Source organism: Pseudopipra pipra, chromosome 20 (genome assembly GCF_036250125.1).
Source record: "Pseudopipra pipra isolate bDixPip1 chromosome 20, bDixPip1.hap1, whole genome shotgun sequence".
In the NCBI taxonomy this organism is placed as follows: Eukaryota; Metazoa; Chordata; class Aves; order Passeriformes; family Pipridae; genus Pseudopipra; species Pseudopipra pipra.
Genome location: NC_087568.1, coordinates 8,055,535 through 8,074,454, shown reverse-complemented (window position 1 = coordinate 8,074,454; position 18,920 = coordinate 8,055,535). Strand labels below are relative to the sequence as shown.

General features: G+C 51.3%; 1 protein-coding gene across 1 annotated transcript in view; it reads right to left on the bottom strand.

Moving 5' to 3' along the window:
• ASTN2 (astrotactin 2) overlaps window positions 1–18,920 on the bottom strand; it is a 324,150-nt gene that overhangs the window by 14,270 nt on the left and 290,960 nt on the right. Inside the window, exon 20 of the mRNA XM_064677101.1 lies at window positions 15,731–15,872. Within this exon, the coding sequence (XP_064533171.1) occupies window positions 15,731–15,872 (142 nt within the window). The remainder of the gene's footprint in view (window positions 1–15,730; window positions 15,873–18,920) is intronic.

The following is an 18,920-nucleotide window of genomic DNA, read 5'->3' as shown; positions in this document are numbered from 1 at the left end:
GCATTCCCAATTCAGAAACCATTACAATTTAAAAAGAAATCAAATCAAATAAAAAGCAGCCCGTCCACACAAGCCACAGGAATGCAGCTGAGCTTATTGGCAACTCTGTGATTTGCATTAATTAAGAAAGGTAAATGAGAGCAACCTCCCCAGTCTCTGCCACAAATACTGAGCAGACAATGAGCAGGGAGTGGTTTTGGGAAGGAGAGGATTTCTTGGTCTATTTGTTGGGCCTTGGCTTCAGGCTGCTTGCTCATTCCATGCCTATGCCCATGGTGCCAGAGAGTGAGGAAGGCTAGTGCCCTGGCAGGGGACTGACCACACTGCTTCCCTGCCAAAGGCCCTGCTGGAGACTTGGGATTTGGGCAAAGCTTTACAGGGCAGTGGACACCCTCTGCTGTCTTCCTGGGGCTGGCAGCGTCACAAGCACCACAGCAGTCAGACGCTCCTGTTGGGGCATTTGAAGCCTGGCAGGAATGCAGGCAGGGCTGGGGACAAGGGCTGTGCTGTGACCTCTGGCTGTGCCAGCACAGAGCGGGCAGCTCCCGGGGGAAGAGATGCTTCTGAGCAGCTCAGTGATTGCTGCACTCTGGGGAGAGGCACTGAGGGAAGTGACACCAACCTGCTGCCATCACCCAGTAAATTGCTGCTTATCTACTGTACCTCTGCTGCAAGAGGACCAGTGTCTTCTGTTCTGCACTGCCTTTGGTTTTGGCTCTGCCTTTCCACAGTAAGGAAACAGTGAACTGTGAAATCTAGAAAAAAACATTTTTCAGAAAGCTCTCCTCACAGTTCTACCGTCCAAGAAAAGCATCTTTTATAACTGGGCTTCTTTTAACCATCAGTGACAACTGACCTGCTCCCATCAGCGTGGTAGAGGAACAGGTTAGCAGCAACTGGTGCCACGCTGGAGTATTAAAGCTTTGCCATTACACCAATACCTAAGGCTGTCAGTAAACTGTTCTAACAATTCACACCTTTTTTTTTTTTTCCCCAGACCAGCAAATGCTGTGAGACTAATCGTTATCCTTTAGCAGAAGCCTCCCAACAATACCAGAACACAGTTGTCAGATGGAGGGAAATAAATGTACCTGCCACGACATGCCTCAGGTGTCTGATGCCTTTTGGAAATGGATAAAACAGTGCCCATCAAATACTGGAGGAGGGAGGCAGGAGGAAGGCACAGGCTGCTCTGCACAGTAAGAAACTGTTTGATCAAGGAGAAGGGCAGAGGAGACTCAGTTTCTGAGACAGTGAGGGCAGTTGGAGCTGCTGTGGGGCTGGGGACAGGCTTGCACAGCTATGGGTCCATCTTTGCTTGCTGGCAACCCTGGGAAAGTCACTCAGGGTTATCCACACTGCAAGGTTACCTGAATTGCTGTCCATGCTTAAAACCACTGACTGGACAGCGTGGGACTTCTCGCAGGGGCTGCCAGGGAGGAGGGCAGGGTCACTTACTGCTGCTGCCTGACAGGGTGCAGTGTGGGACAGTGCCACTCTGGTGTCACAGCATCCCACCACTGTGCTCACAGAGGTGTCTCCACACAGTGCTGGGTCAGCACACCGTGCTTCTCCAGGTCTCCTGGGCTTGCCCTCTGAGCTCTGAGGCCATGGGGAGCAAACACCCAGAGTGGACAGGGTGTGAGCACTGGTCCCCCAGTCCCCTTGGCAGACACTGCATGCCTGAGCTGAGCTACAATGCAGGTTCACCCAGCTCTCCCTCTTTAAAGCACTTCATCAACCTCTTTTTCTTTCAGAACCCTGTCAAATGGGATCCAAACAAAGGATTAAAGGGAAAGTAAGAAAGAAATTAATTGAAAATCCTGAATATTTCTTGCTACTGCCTGGATCCATTGCATCCCTAACAGAGAAATCCCTGACAGGACATTCACCTTTCCAGCCTCAGCTGTGACATCTCAATTTCCCAAGATTTCCCTCGAAACCCTGTCAATAACCCACCAGAGTAGCAATTCCCAGTACTGCCATGGCTGTGAAAGAAGGCCTTGATACACAGGCCCTAGAGCCTTGCTCCTGAATGATACCTGTGTTGGACGGCCAAGATTCCACTGGGAGTCCCTCTGCCAGCCAGACACCTTGCAAGCAGCAGTGCCAAGACTGCCTTAGGAGAAAACATGTTTCACTGGAAGTGAGGGGAAAACACCAGCAGGGCCACAGTTTCATCCACAAGGTGCAGGAAGGTCATTGCAGCCCCCCTGGCTACTGCATCCCCAGGGTGTCTTCATCACCACTCCAGGGTTGAGAGCACCAGCAGTGCTCCTGTCCCCCCTTACCTTTTTACCTGCCTTATGATTCCCCTCCTTTGCCCCCTCTGCTCCTTGCCAGCAGTTTAAGGGTCAGTTAATGACTTCTTCATCCTGCCCATCCTTTCAGGATAAGCTTTACCCCACTCATGAGGGAAGGGCAGAGCATGCTTCTCTGGAGAGGGGCAGATGCACTGCATGGAGCTTCTGACAGAGATGGGATGTGGATGACAGAGCAGCTCCTTGGCGTGGCAGCAGGACAGCACACCCAAAACAGCCGCCCTGACACGTGATAACATTAACACAGTCCATGTTGCAACCCTGGGGCTTTAGCTCCTAGGCACGCTCCAAGGAGTAAGAAGGTTTTTATTAGCTTGGAGATGCCCCAGCAGAACTCTGGGGTGTCCCACAGGGATGGTTCCCAAACCGTGAAGACAGAACGATGGCAGAAAAAGCAGGATCACCATGGAATTACCAGCTTTGGAGAGGATGAATAGAGGATGTTTGAGGTCCATATTTCTTGGCAGTCATGTCCTTGCTTTCGTCCTGCTGGCTGTGAGGATGAAGATTTGCAGATGTGCTTATAAAGGCAATGCATCAAGAACTGGCTCAGCTTTTCACAGTCTTCACTGTCTGTCTCAGGGCTCACGGCAAGGTATTCCCCCCGCTGCTTGAGGAGGCCAGAGAAGGTCCCACATTACCCAGGATGTGAATTCTAACATGCTTTGGTGGAGTAAAGAACCAGAAGGAGGTGGTAATAAGCCACTGCAGGCTGGTGCTTTTGTCTCCAGTGAAACAACAGCAGCTCGTTACAGTCTGTGGAGTGCCAGAGTCCCCTTCTGCAGGGACTCACCAGGACATCCCCAACAAAGCCCTTGGACAAAGGTCAGATGAGTTGCCTCTGACTCCCTGTGCTGCTGGAACAATTCCCCCACGCCACAGCTCGGGTTGATGCCCGAGGCTTCCAACTGCAGGGGCCGGTCCCTCTCCAGCTGCAGAGCGTCAGCGAGAGCTGGTGACGGATCAGGCTGTCCTGGACACAGCACGAGCAGGGCTTTCCTCAGGCTCCGCGTCCCACATGTCCCTCAGGTCCTCCCGCAGCCTTCACACAGGCACTGCAATGCCCATCAATCCCTCCAGCTCCCCAGGGCAGGGTATCCCCTGGCAGCAAGCACATCCTCTCTCCCTCCTCCGCAACACCTACTGCTCTCCCCATAGGTCTGGGACACCCCAGGGACACCCTCAGCCACGGACACCCCTTGCATCCTTTGGGAAGGGCCATCAGGAATCACAGGCATAATAAATACCCAGGTCCAGCTCTGCTAAGTTTGTGAGTTTAGGGGTAAGTAATGACTCTGAGGTTTTGTTTGTCTTTGCCCTGGTCTGTGGGTGGGTGGATTTCAGCCTCATCTAACAGCATTAGTCCTGTGTGCCAGGTGGGCATCCCAAGAATGGCACATCCCTTTAGTCCCTTCCTTGGGCAATTCATGGGATGGCTCATGGGATGGCTGCTGTCCTCCTCCATGAAGAGACAGCAGTGCTCAGGGTGGCTGCAGCTCTGGGAGATGAGCAGGCTCTGCTCAGGACAGAGGGAATAAATCAAACTCTTCCTCGAGTTGTGCCAAGGAGAAAGGAGAGACGAGCAAAGCCCTGGACCCCTGCAGAGAGCTCCACAATGGGAATGTTCACAGCTAACCATACCCGCCACTCAACCTACCAACGCTCTGCAGAGCTCTGCCATCGCCGGCCCTGGGGAGAGGGGGGAGAGGAAGGTTGTGACCCTCAGCAAATTGGGAAATGCTTGCCCCTCCCAACCTCACAGTCCCTCTAAACAAGAACCAGACACTCCACAGCTTGCTACCCCTGGAGATCCCCTTGGTAGGGCTTGTTCTCATTCTCCTGGGGGCTTGGCTTCCATCTGGGCTGCTGGTTGAAATCCAGCCCAGGCTGGTAGTGACTTCAAAAGACAGTGTCATCTGAGGAGTAGTGGGTGGTCCGTGGCAAGCAAGTCAATGGCTGACTGTTCTTATATAAGCCACCACAATAGGGCCTCCTGCTTGACAGGCTCAGAAGAAAGGCAAAGGGATGCACTGGCCACAGGGAGTGGAGCCTGTGCTTGGCCAGAGGGTGGTCCCCCTGGTGTGGGGAGAGTCACCTTAGTAAACTGGCACAGGAAGGTGGCACTCCTGCAAGCAGAGCTCTTGATCTGTCTCTGTTGTGTTTGTCCCCAGCACCACTGGCCAGCCCTGGCTTCACCCTCCACAGGAAACTGTGCAAAACAAAGCCCCACAACAATAAGGCACGCAGGGGAACGGCTGGGAGGAGAGAGACCCTCTGCTCCTGCTCTCGCAGCATCCCAGGCACGATCCCAATGTGCCAGACTCTGAGCAAGAGGCATCTGTGCCCTGTGCCCTGGGGGAGCTCAAGGGCAGCCAACAGGGCCCTGCAATGGCCTCACAATGTCAGGACAGGGATGGTGGCAGGCAGGGATGCTGTTTGCCAGCCAGCCCTGGCAGAAGGGGGCCAGCCAGGTCTGTGGTGCCCATTTCCCACTACTCCTGTGCCCTGAGGCCCCCAAGGGACAGGAGATTCTCACAGCTCCATCAGGCAGACAGGGAGGGCGAAGGGTAGGACGAGGGGGGGCCCCCGAAACAAATAATAAAAACAAAATCCCAGTAAGCACGTTAGAATTCGTTTGAAGTGCAGAGGAGCTTTCAGGCAGGGTTATGTACATCTCCCAGCCCGGCGTGATTTACACATTCCTTGCAAGCAAAGGAATCTTCCCTGATTTGAAGTAAAACAGATGTTTTGGGGTTTTCTTTCCCCCCTCCCTATCCTCTTTTAATCATTTCTTTATTGAAATGATGGCTACACAGCCAACCAGACCAGAGTCAGAGCGCTGCTACCCCCAGAAGCCAGGACTGGAGACCTGCTATCCTGCACTATGGGAGAGCCCCTCAACATTGCAGTGACTGTTCCTGTGAGCTTCCAGAGGTGTGGAGCCACCCCTGCACTCCTGCAAATGCTGCTCCAGAGGCATTGTTCCCTGCAGGTTTCTTCCCTTCTTTTTCCCTCTGCAGGGAAGGACTGCAACTCCCATCAGCTTTTCTTCCTCTGCAGCTACAGCTAACATATGGATTCACCATCCCTGCTCCACCAGCCCAGATCCAGGAGACCTTTTAGCTTCCACCACCATCCTAGGAGATGTGCCTGATGGTGGAACTTGCCCTTGCTCTCACACCTTAGCATCACATCTCCTCCTGGCTGTGCTCTATCCCAGCAGTGTGGACTGGGAAGGGCAGCCTGGCCCATGCCCAGGGACTGGCAGCAGCAGCGCTGCTCACACACCCCAGATGAAACAACCCATCACAGGGAGTGCTGTTGGGTAGGCTGGAGCTGGGATATCTCCTGATTTAAGCACTATGTGATCTCAGCCAAGTTACTTTGCCCCTATTTCTGTCCCATGTTTTTCACCCTGGAAAATCATTTGAGGAAGGAGCATCCACTTCCCAGGGGGATGCAGAGTACCGAGTGCAGTGGGGCTCCTGAGTGCTGGTTGATGCTGCAAACTACCAGCATAGCCATGCCCTTAAGTTTACACTCAGAACAATAACTCATGGCCAGTAGCAAATCCATCCAGCTCCCCCCATCTTTCTTTTCTTTCTCTCTCTTTTTTTTTTTTTCCTTTTAAACCCTGTTGTTATTTCTCAGTACTTCGTTGGTGGCAGGGTGGGAAGGTTTTTTGTAACACATTCACGTACCAGTGGGACTCACTCCCATTCCCGTCTGGTACAAGAGATTGCACAAGAGAGAGAAACAAACGGGGATGAGGAAATGCATGTTTATGAGAGGCAGCGCTGTCATCGTGAGCAAGGGACCCCCCGCAAGAGAGCCGGCCTGGGAGCCAGTGGAGAGTTTCCATTCTCTCCTAACACTCCATTCATGCCTCGTTTCATACCTCCCTGGAGGCTCCATGACTGGCCAAGGTCCCAGAGCACCGTGCGGGACTCACACCGCCGCCGCCTCCCGCGATATTTGTTGTTGGGTGGAAAGAGGGAGATGTTGTTGTCTCATAAAAATAATGAATTGGGAAAGAGCGGCAGCCTTTGCCATTGCATGCGCTCCTTGTTTTCCTCCTGCGGCGAGGGAGCGGATCCATCACCCAGCGCCCTTCCAGCACCTTGTCTGCTGCCCATCCTGGCAGGGCTCTTCACTAACACCCTCCAGGGAGGCTCACACGGACCTTCCCGCTCGACGTGCTGCCGTGAGCATCCTCCTGACCCGATCAGGAACCCTCCGTATAATCCAAACCACATTGCTGCCTGATCGGATACAGTCACCGGTAAATAACCTTGACTGCAGCGGTCTGGAAGAGCCAGGGATCCTATATCACCCCTATTAATGATTTAGGATCCTACATTGTTCACAGATGACACAGAGAGGGTTTCATCCCTCCCTGCTCCCCGCCCAGCCACCTTCTCCAGGACAGTCCCTGCCCCTACTTAACTTCAAGTTAAAGTCACCTGGGTGACAATTTCCCCTGCCCGACACAAGGAACGGCGATGGCTGATTCCTGCACTCCCTTATGCACTCTTTTCTCCCAGCAATGGGGCTGGGGTTCCCCCACAAACAGGTGGGGTATTAATAAAACCAAAAGTAATCTCCCAGGCACATACTACAACCCACTTGGGTCCCACTCCCGCCTGCTCCTGCAAGCCCCCCGCCTCTCCCCCCGCTTTCTCCACACACCTCAATTTCATTATCTCTGATCTGGAGCTGCCTATTACATGCTTTTTGCCAACATAAATATTTAATCCCGGTGCATTGCACGGAAAGGCCCTTGTGGAGTTAATACTTCAACTCATGTTTTCACTTGGAAAACAATTCAGCGTATGGCAGGGCAGCAGGTACGAGCCAGGGACAGAGCAAGAGCTGTGTGTGGGGTGATGCAGGTGGGCTTCATTCCATGGGGTGGGCTTCATTCCATGGGGTGGGCTTCATTCCATGGGATGGGCTTCACTGGGGCACCTCTGCTGGAGCAGCAATCAGGTGGGTTTGGATAGGCAGTGGAAGAGCCACAGGGGTGTCACTGCAAGCTGCTGCTTGGGGAGCCTGGTATCGAGCACTGCCAAGGGGGACTTGAAGAGCAGCACTTTGCTGGGCTTCAGGAATATTTAGGATATCCTGTATCTCTGTTCTCTGGGTTACAACAATGTGGAAAGCCCAGAGTAAAGGGTTTGGTTGACTGCCAGGGTGGGACTAAGCAGCCACATGATCCCACGCTGCTCCACACAGGCACAGCTACAGATGTCCAAACATCTCCAAATAGACCCGCACACCCAGAGGCTACTGAGAGCAGGATCTGGCCATGATTTTACCTATGGGCCATGGACTAAGGGTTTTGGGATGGTTGGTGAGTTATGGGGCTACTGGGTAGCTCTAAGGTACCAGCTGTGGTATGGGACAGACCTTGAGCAAAGTGAGATGTCCCAGCCCCCAGATCCAAAGCCATAAACAGCACTGACAGGAATTTATGCCAATCCCCATCCATACATCTCCATGCACTCAGGAGGGCAGCACCCACAAATTTACAAAGCCCCAAAACCAGAGAGGAGAAGCTCAAGAGGCAGAGAGGACAGAGAGGGTGAGCCTGGCAGTGCTGATGCTCCCCAGAGGCAGCCCGTTGCTCAGGTAAAAACATCACAGCCTGTGGCAGTGCTGAAAAGTTTGAATTTATAGGATTGCCCAGGTTCCCTCCAGTCCCCTCCATACTGCCTTGATGGTGGGGGACAAGGACTGTTGGGCAGGCAGGACAGAGGGTGGGCATGAGGCAGAGCCCTTGTTTCTGTCTAGGTCTACTTTCTGAGCATCAAGTAGGGAGAGTCTCATTAGTGCAACCCATTATCCCAGCCTTGTTCTGGGACATCCAGGCTCACAATTAAGGAAGAGGACACTGTTATCAAGAGAGCAGCTTCCACTGGAGAAGAGGCTGCCCAAGCCAGGGATCCTTGCCCGTGCAGGATGGATCCTCCTGCAAGAAGGGAGGTGCAATGTAGGACCAAGAATACAATCTGTGGCAGCCGAAATGGCTTGAAATCCCCTCCCTTGCATTAGTGGTGACACGTCAAAGGGCACTGAGGAAGTGTTTTGATCTGAGGTGCTTTGCCTGAGAGGTTCCCCCAGCAGCCTGTGGGGTGGTATCCCCAGCATCCCCTGCCCCAGCACTGGGGTGTGCAGAGCCTCCTGTGTGCAGGACACATCCCCCCACTCCCTGTCACAGGCAGGCTGGAAGACTGGGATGTTGCAATGATGCAAACCAGAGAGAAAGAAAACATGAAAGTATCCCAGCCTGGTGGCAGGGCCTTCTGTTAGAGGTTGTGCAATGAGATTAAGATCTAATGGCATTTCCACAGCTGCAGGGTGGTTGGAGATGCTTAGACTGAAGGAGAAAATGCTCCAGACCTAGCTCAGGTTGCTGCTGCCATGAGCTGCCCTGTGGTTTCCCTGGCAGAAATCAGGAGGAAAATATATGGAAGACAAGCAACAGACTCTGATTCAGGGGTATGACAGCCCAGAGCTGTGACAAGGTGCACCCAAGCCCACCTCACTGAGCTGTCTGGCTGTCCAGGTGCTTGTAAAAGCAGGTCCCAGTGACCTAGTCTTGAGCTCCCCACGTTGGGGCTCCCCTCACACCCCTTCCTGACAGGGCAGAAAGCCTCCACACCCAGCTCCATCAGCTCATCCTGTGAAAACAGGATCCCACCGACCCCTCCATCCACCGTCCCCCTGAACAAGCAGCAACCCTCAGACCCTACTTCTCTTTCTTTTTTTCCAGAAACATTTAAATCATGACATAAGCTTTGGCTCCGAGGGTTTTCAGTGAAAGCCAGGGTATTTTCTTTCCCCTTCTCATAACAGAAACCATATTGCTGTATAATCAAATTTATCTCATTCCTGACGAGGGAAGTGAGTGTGTGTGTGTGTGTGTGAGGTGAGCAGGAGCAACGAGGGCACGTGTGCTGGGAGCAGTTGCTCTGAAGGTACTCCAAGGAAATATCCTTGGCAGTATGAGGTGGCATGAGATTGGGGTGGCCAAGCAGAGATCAAGTGGGCCATAGCTCAGCAGGGAATATCACCCAAGGCAATTCTCACCTTGCCACATGGATGCCATCTCTGCAACCCAGCAGCTTTCTCTCCCATTTTATTATGGATCTCCTTACTGTACTGGAAACTCAGCAAAGGGTGTAGCTCAGTTTTCTACAGGTGGGAAAACTCAGGAAGAATCAGCTGCTTTGAGGTTACTTTTTTGAGATGTCTGTTTTACTCTGGTGCAAACTCAGCTGAAGCCAATGGGAGCAGTGACTCTGCCAGTGGGGCTTGAGGATGATGCTTCCAAAATGGAGGCTTCTGAATTCACTGGCTACTTTTGCAAATGTGGGTCTTGCAGCAGAGACTATCTAAGCACAAACATAACTTGAGACATGCAATGCCTCTGTGACCCTGTGAAGTTGAGGTCTCAGGGAACAACAACTCCCATCAACTGGATGGGGTCTGGGCCAGACCCCATAATCAGAGACAGGATCAGGAGGGAAAAGCCCAGATGCACCAAGTATCCTCCAACTAAGAAAATACAAGCAAACTGCTTTTGCAGGGGGGAAACAATCCCAAAACCAAAGTAATAAATTAAAGGCCATTTAACCCAAGGAATAAATAAAAGGCCATTTGAGAACTACTAGAAAGCAGCCGAGTTCAGCAACCACCAGGGCAGGGGCTCCACTGCCTGTACAGCTCCCCTGTGACAAACTCCCTGCAGAAACTCCCTGTTTCCCTGGGAAACAGCCATGGCCCGTGGCCCTGAGGGGGAGAAGGGGTAGCAGAGCTGGAGAGGTCACTGTGTGCTGATAAACTCCAGTTTGGCATGACCAGGAGGTTGGTGCTTACTGATGTAATGTTCTGCGCAACTCAGAGATTAAAAGAGATTTATTTTTTTTTAAATACACACACACACACACACACATAAAAATAACAAAGTGTTCTCCGGGAGACAAGGCTGGTGAAGGACTCTGTGTCCTGTTGTTGTTACAAGAAAAGGATGGATTGGGATGCTGCAGGTGTCCTTTGGAAAAATGGAACCAAAAAAAGTTTAACTAGTTTTATGGACTTGCAGCCATAAGTGAGAGAAATGCACCTTGCTGGGCTGAGCTGGGGCAGATCTTTAGGTCATGGCATCCTAACTTTGCTCTAGAGAGTGACTGAAAGGATGGACAGTTAGGATTAGCTTGTGACTTATCCTTTTACTTGTATAAGTATCACTGCCAAATATCTCCAGCATTTGGAACGTGGGGTCCCATCTAGAGCAGAGCAAATGGCAAAGTTGGGAAGAGCCCCCAGATTTGACCAGCCACAAAAAAAGCATGGATGTCTTCTCTATGGCCTTTAGATGTGTATCCTAATGTTGTGAACTTCAGCAGGAGTCCAGCCTGCCTCCATGTGTGAGACTTCATTAATATCAGTGCAGAAAAAGAGGTTATCTCCTGCTGAGCCCCTGACCTCCCTGTACAGATCATCTTTCATGGGACCAATCCCCCTCCACGGCAGTGATCCACACACAGCCCAGATGAGCCCAGACAGCTCCTTGCTGGACTCACTTCAGCAAAAACAACCACACACCCAAGCCAGCACTTGAGCAGCCTGGTTCTGACACAGCCCTGAACTGCTGAGGAAGGACGAGCCTGTGATTGGAGCACAGGCCTGGGATTTAACAAACACTTGTTCAACTCCTGACTTGCCGTGTTTGAGCTTCCGCAAGCCAGGAATGCCTGAGGAGAAACTCCAGCCCTACACTGCTCAGCTTTGGGAAGCTGGAGAGCATGAGGAATAGGAGAGGTGGATTCAATGAAGCAGCACAGCTCCTGTGCACACAGGGGACTCGGCCAAGGGCTGGAACAGATGTGTTTTAACCCATGCCACTGAGCTATTTGAGATCTGCCTCCAATTGCTCCAGCGCTCATTCACGTCTTCCTGACAAGAGACCAACAATAACAATTAGTATCATATAAGGAGAGCAGCAGACTGCTGCCAGCATTAACACACTCTTGAGCACCAAGGGTTTCCATTCCACTTTTTATCCCAGCTGAGTGACAAGGCAGAGGTCACTCAGCATTAATCAGCCTTGCTCTGGGCCAGCTCCTCCAGCACATTCATCTCATGGAATTGTAGTCGCTGCCTCTCTGTGCTATCATGGGTTCTCCCTACTCCACACCTTTTCCTTTCTTTAAGCTCACCAAAAAAAGGATGTTTGGTGTTATCCAGCATACAATGACAGAGGCTGAGCCTGGTCACACTGGCAATGGCCTCCAGACCCTACAGAGGATGACTCTGGCTGAGCAGGACATGGTTGGTCTTGGCTGCAGACAGGAGCCCTTGTGTGGTCATTCTCAGGTCTGACTGAATCCCCTTCCATCCTACAGCAGTCCTGCATCTCCATACCCTAGGAAAAGGTTTCCACTTTTCCAACACCCCTGAAACGTGCTCTCCCAGAGCCTTTGGGCTGGTTCAGAATCACCCTGGGAAAACCCCATCTGAGCCAGCAAAGGGAATGTAAAGTCGAGGCTCCTTCTCAGCACATGAACACACTCCAAGGAAAGGCTCTGGAAGGAATCCTGATGACTTCCATATTATTTCCAGTAAATTTTGCGCTGATTCTTGGCACAAACACTGGAAATGAATAGGCTAGGTCAGGAATGTAAATAAAGTGAAACACTGGGATTTAATCTAATCTATAATTATAGTATCTGTGGCGCAGGGAAGAGGTTGGTGTGTTTGCACTGCAGCTCCATTGAGGAGCTGGAGGGGGTTTTCACTTCCCTTTCCAAAATTTCCCTCTTTGGCTGAGGGATACTTGGTGCCTCCCCAGGCATCTGAAACGAATGTGCTGGGCTGGCAGAGCTGCTTTAAGCAGCTGAGCAGGTACAGCTCAGGGATGAGGCATCCCCAGGCACTCCTCAAGCGACGGGGCGAGGAGCCGGGATGGATGGGCTGGGCTGAAGGCTCACAGATGCACAAGGGAAGCTCCTGTCTCCTCAGTGAAGAGATCAGATGGGTCTGTGGGATGCTCAGTCCTCCAGGCTGAGTCTGACCTTTGAGAAAAGCCAGTGCCCTTTTTCTTGACTGGTGTTTGGTGCTTGGTCCATCACAAGAGCCTGTCACAGCATGGTGCTCCCAGGCTCCCAAAGCATCAGTCTGAGTGGCACTGGCTGCTGGCTGGGCTGGCTGGTCCATGCCAGGTGAGCACTAAAGAGACACACAGACATCTCTACCTCTGCCCTCTTCACCCCAATCCTCTTCCAGATCCACCTGGGAGGAAGTTTGACAGACTGCTCTGGTCTAGCTGCCCTCGGGGAGAGCAATCCCTTCTCCTGTGATGCATTTCGCAGGAATATAAGACTTTTACTTTTTAAGAACTTCAACCAAACTTGACAGCCTTCAAGGACCATCCTCATTATCCCTGTGTGTGTGCACATGAGTTCATTCCCATGACTGCAGCATGGATCCCCACGGATGGGCATCCATGTGTGACAGACTGTCAGGAGTGTCCATACGTGTACACAAGCCTGTGGAGCACATGTGTCTTTGTTGACACAACCTACTTTTCCTTGGAAAACCCTCTGTGCAGGGACAGAGCATCTCAACCCCAATGTGCTACAGGCAAGGGGAAGAAAAGGGCTGACAGGCAACATATTTTCGTCAGACTGAAATTACAAAGGACAAAGAAATTAGTTCTCCTTTTATTCGTTTATGTTTTGGAATTATAGAAGTCTCAAAAGCAGAGGAATCAATCAAACTCTGTTTATTTGTTTGCTTGTAGAGCATTTTTTGGGATTGTTTTCATACTGCAGCCCAGCTTTGATCTCAGGCTGGGAATACTCCAAACAAATGGTCCACAGCAGAATGTAATTGCTGTAGGTACCACAGAAGAAAAGGGGAGGGATGTCCGACACATTTACAGAGCAGAAGAGACTTCTATAATCTCACATGCTTGGTTTACATGATACCCTCAGACTACTTCACAGGCAAATCACTTGTTTTTGAAGAGCTCTGATGCTGCAGGCTGTGTGCTCACCTCACAGCCTAGAGAACAGCACAGGGCCCTGTGAGTGGCTATAATCAGGATTATACCCAGCCCGGAGCCTTCCAAGATAGCTCTTTTTCCACAGAAACAAATGAAACAAGCAGAAGAAATTCAATTTAAGAAATGACCCCGTGCCCGTGTTTGTGTTGTTGTTCCGTCTGTGCGGGCGCGGAGCAGCATCAGCCTCACATTTCACTGCTCTGGCTTTCTTCACGCTGTGTTGCAACCTTGTGGACATCTGAGCAGAGGAATATTTAATGTGGGTGCCTGTGTATCTGAGAATGCTCAGTAAACATGTGCTGGTTGGGTCCCAGGTGGGAGCAAACGTGTGTGTGTGTGTGTTGGATATGGAGCACCCACGGCACACACGCAAAATGTGGGGCAGGGGGTTGTCTGTCCACGCTGCTGTGCTGGGGCAGCAGCAGGCACTGAGCAGGGTGGGCTGTAGTGTGCCTTCATGCACTTACTTTGGATGCCCAGGAGTGTGGGTCCAAGCCCCAGAGGTGCCAACACGGACATGTGTCCATCCATGAGTGCACAGCCCTGGGAACAGCGTGACAAGCCCTGCTGAGCATTAGCTGTGGGACAGAACCAACACTGTGCATCACCCCAGGGCCTGTACCCATAGAGGACGGGGTCCAAAGCTCCCTGGTGCCAGGGGACTGCTGCCTGCTGGCTGCCTGCAGCCACAGCTCCCCACAAAAGCTACTGTCCCTTGCCCAGGGGCACCCACGGAGCAGCAGCTGCCCACAGCCACCCCCAGGACACGGGGCATTGCCAGCTCTGCTGAGCCCCTCCATGGCAATGCGCCTCACCACTGGGAAGCAGAAGCCTGGCTTTGACCACAGGGATGACAAAACCCTGGACAAAGCCCTCTGCCTTCCACCCAAGGCTCTCCCAGCCCTTTGCAGACATCAGGAATTAGATCACAGAGCCCCTCAAGCGACGGGTGAGCGCAATTATCCCCGCCTGGCAGATGGGGAAGATGATTTGGCAGCCCGGGCTGCCCAAGAGCCAGACCTGCTGGCTCCCAGCTCAGTGTGTTCACTGTGGCAGCAGCTTCCATCAAACCCAGTGGCTCTTCCCTCTCCCAGTGCCCCTGGCAGCCGGGAGCAGACCGGCTGAGAGCTCACAACCGGCCGGTTTTATGGGTGTCGGGTTATTAACGAGCTCTGCGGTCTCTCCAGCCTCTCCCTGGCACCTTTTCAGAGCAGCCAGAGATATTAATAATTATATTTATGCATTATAGACATTTAACAAGAGAACGTTTGAAACTGTTAAATGGCGAGAGGTATCACTTGGAGCCCACTCCTGGAGACAGCCCTGCTCCAGGGATGCGCAATAAAGGCTTCGGAGGCTGTCAACATACTTAACTGGGGGTGGTGGAGGGGGAGGCAAAGGGAAAGTATTAATCAAGGTCTTAAAAAGTTCTCGCTGACAGACTATTTGCCAGCTCTCGCTTTAAATGCTTTTGTGGTCCCATAAAAAGTTTCATTACTCACTACAAAATGTGTTTTAATTATTACAGTCACTCTGACATTAAGCCCTGGGTGTTTCTCTCTTGCTTACTCTGTCTCTCCTCTGTCTCCTTGCCTTTTTTCTCTATTTTTCCTCTCTTACTGGTCTGACTCCTGATGTCCCTCTCAAGAAAGAGGATGCCCTGGCTAACGAGCCAGGATGGAAAGCCCAAATCCCTTCCAAACAACACTGAAGAAGAAATTAAAATTCAGATCCTGACATTTTCCCTTTGCTTTGGAAACTAATTACTCCACAGGATTGAAACAGAAAATCCAATCCCATGTGCTCAAAGAATATCTCAGAAGAGTCAAGTGTACAAGAGCATCAGCACGGGCATGACCAGCCACCCCTGTCAAAATAACTGGGTGGTGGGCAAAGGGATTTGGTCTCTGGTCTGCTGTATGTGCCCTACTAATAGGAACAGCAACTTACAGAAGCACCTATCACACTTTTGACATCTATTTCAGCCCACCAGACACTCAGCAACTTGCTCCAATCTGACCTCATCAGCTCAGTTCATCCATGAGAGACAAGCCTGTCCACGAGGCATGGACCTGGAAACCCAGAATACTGAAACTGGGAGTTATTCTGGAGTCTCCCACTGACTCCCAGTGCCTCCAGCTCCATATTGACAGACTCTGGTTTTCCATTTCACTAGCTGAGCGTAACACCCAAAGCAACAGGAAGAGTCTCAACATTTTCCCAGTGTCTGGTGCGCACAAATTGGACACAGCGCTGACCAAAGAGGTCAATAAAAATTAAATAACAGCACTGGAGATCCCTCCTCGCCCCCAGCACCTCCCCACATGCCTCTCCTTACTTGTACAGACCATCTGGTTCCAGGCACTTGAAAATGACTGAATAGATGCTGGTTTCAGGGACACCTCCGTGGCTCCGACCCGCTGCCACGCACGACGTCGCGAGGCCAGAAAGCAAATCATCCGCAAAGCTCAAGGATTCTCCTGGAGGGCAAAGAGATCAGCGAGACCAAAACGTCAGTTACAGGTGCAAAATTACTGCTGACCATTTAAAAATCACTGTAGGAACGTCTCTACACAGCACAGGCAGCCAACAGACTCTAGCTGGCTGTGGCCATGGAATGCCCCGAGTCTATAAGGACAATGCCACCTAGGGACAAAGCAAGAAGGAGACACGCTTGGGCCACGAGCTGTAGCAGGGACCCACTGCAGGAACTGGGGCCAGGGCCAAGTCACTGCTTGGACAGCAATGGGTGCACTCACAGCACACAGAGAGAACCCGTGGACTTGCTGCAGACACTGCAGGCAGGATCATCATCCAAGGATGAGCTTCAGGGACCCAGAAGAGGGTCCTGCCCTTGCTGCATGTTCAGCTCTTAAACGGGGCGTAGCCTTTTCCAAAAATCACCTGCCTCAGCAATATGTGCTTCTGCTATCTCAGATTAGCAGGAAAAGAGACATTATTAGAGCTGGGATGGAATTGTTCTCGATGTCCTGGATTTTATTTTTTTTAATTCAGTGACATTCAGTAGCTTTGCACTCCCTTTCTTGTGCACTCTGCCAGCTCCTGGAGCTCTGACTGGAGCTCCTTCAGCTGTGCTGAAGAACACTTGGTTCTTTATAAGCATTCGAAGAAACCTACTAATTAAAAATACTGAAAAAAACCTTTCTTTTTGGTCTTCTGGTTTATAAAGCTTATTAAACACTTAGATCATGACACAGCTGAAACTGAAAACGCTCCATTTATTAAGCTTTTTGGGCATGACTATCCACTGCTGTGCAACCTGTCTCCTCGCAGTGGGCAGGCTGTCTATCGGTTAGAGCTCACTGCCTTTAATTCCCATTTCACACCGGTGTAACTGAAAGCCCAAGGTACCATGGAGTGAAAAAAGACGGAGCAGCTGCCCTGGTTGTGCCCCCATTCCCAGGGATGGGAATCAGAGAAGCTGCTGCAGCTGATAGAGTTGTGCTGCTGTAAGCAAACCTGGGCCCAGATTGCTGTGCCGGGTACCTGGTGCGTGTGTAAATGTCAAGACATCGCAGCAGAGGGAGGAGGAGAATTTCCTTCTCAGCACTTTATTTTACTAAAAGCAAAAGTGACTGAGGACTTCTGAAACATAGCAAGGGTACAGGTTCTTGGTACAGACCGTAAAGAACAACCTAGTGGTATAACCAGCTCAGAATGTTCCACTGTGAGGCTGGATTAGCCAGGTAGAATAAAAAATCCCCTTGTCCCCAGCCCCCCAAACCGCATTTGAGTCTTGTCTCAAAATACACAACTCGGTAACAAATGTCCCCCTTGGCTAGAGAAAAGAGCAGCAATAAATTCTTTTCCTCCCCGAAGGAATCCAAGCCTTAATTATTCATTTTAATGCTCCCAGCACGACTTGTTCTTTCCAAACTTTTTCAGGCAGCTCTGTCACTGGTCTCTGCAGCGAAACCCAGCTCCCGGCCCCAGGTCCGCAGCAAATCCCAAGTCAACTCAACAGGCAGGTTGGGTTGGCAGCGGTAAAATCACTGCTTGGAAGTCATGCCCGGCCTTGAGCAAGTCCCTCAGCTCTGGGTTTATGGTTTAAGCAAACAAACAAAGCCCTGTTGCTCATTTCCAACTTTCATTTCCACCCCTTTTCCTATGGCGCTGGGCTGGATTGGGGAACTCCCTGTCACCAGGAGTCATTGAGAACAGACACTGCCATGACTTATAAACCTGATGAATCACAAACACATAACAAAGAAGGAGGAACAGAATGTGTTGTTGAAGTAGAGCAAAAGGTTTTAAGGCTTTTCAGACTTCAAACAACCTCCCTTCTGACCAGGAAGAACCTTCACAGGGGGACAGATCATCCTGCTGTGGGATCTCATGCCTTCCTCCAGAGCATTCTGAGTCGGGAAGCAGCTGCTGAGGGGTAGGAAAGAAAAGAGCTGGGCAGAGAGACTGTGATGAGAGCTGGGCAAGACCAAGAGAAGATTTGGACTGGGCAGTCCAGGAGCATCAGCCAGGACATCTGTGCCAGGGAGCAGAAGAGATGGGATGGGCTGAGGGTGGAACCAGACTTGCAGGAGACTGGAAATGAGATGGAAAATGTCATGTGCAACCACTGAATCAAAGTGTGTATTAAGGCCAGGTTGGACTGGGCTTGGAGCAACCTGGATTAGTGGAAGGTGTCCCTGCCCATGTCAGGGGAGTTAGAATGATATGATCTTTAGGGTCCCTTCCAACACAAACCATTCTATGATTAAAATTGCACAGCTAATTCTCTTTAAGGCAGGCACTAAGTGCTCTGAGTGCTCATCTCCCATGGTCTTTCTGGGTAGTTTTGAGGGAATAGGCTGGCCATGAGCACTGCCCTGACACACAGCAGCAGCTGCCTCCCACGACGGTCTGGTTTGCCAGGGATCAGATCTGCCCAGGTGTGGAGTGTATTTCTGTCCCTCTGCATGGGAGGAAATGAAGCTCTCGGGGTCTGCCATCAGTATCTCAACTTGGGTTGAGCCAAACCCTTCCAAGAAAACCCACAAAGCAAGAGGGTGCTCTGTGCTCAGTCCTGAGCCTCTGGGGAACTCTCCCCTCTCGTTGGTCCTGCTATAATAAAACAAAAGCAAGGAGGTTGTTATGAAAACAGCAAACCAGATACAAAGGTGCTGAAACCTCAGCCCCAAGTCTGGGAGTTTTTCTGCACCTGTATAAGGAGCAGTGAGATTGCTGGTGGTGCCAGACTGCACAGACCACGGAGCAAAGACAGGGAAGGGAGACCCCAGGGCCAAGCCAACTACCCAGAGCTGTCAATCTGCAGCCAATGCAGGGAGCTGCCATCCTGAGCTCTCCCCAGGGCAAAGCAGAGCACACAGTGACTGTATTTGTTCATCTCACACAAGACAACTCAGTCTGTTCCGTGCACAGTGCACTGAGAACAGCTGGAATGAAATTTCCTAAGCCTTCCTTAGGAGCAGAAAACAAGTTGTTCTCTAGATTTAGACTGGGACCTTGTCAGTGGAATGGAACTAAGGCAAAAGCTGCTTTTGTTGGAATGG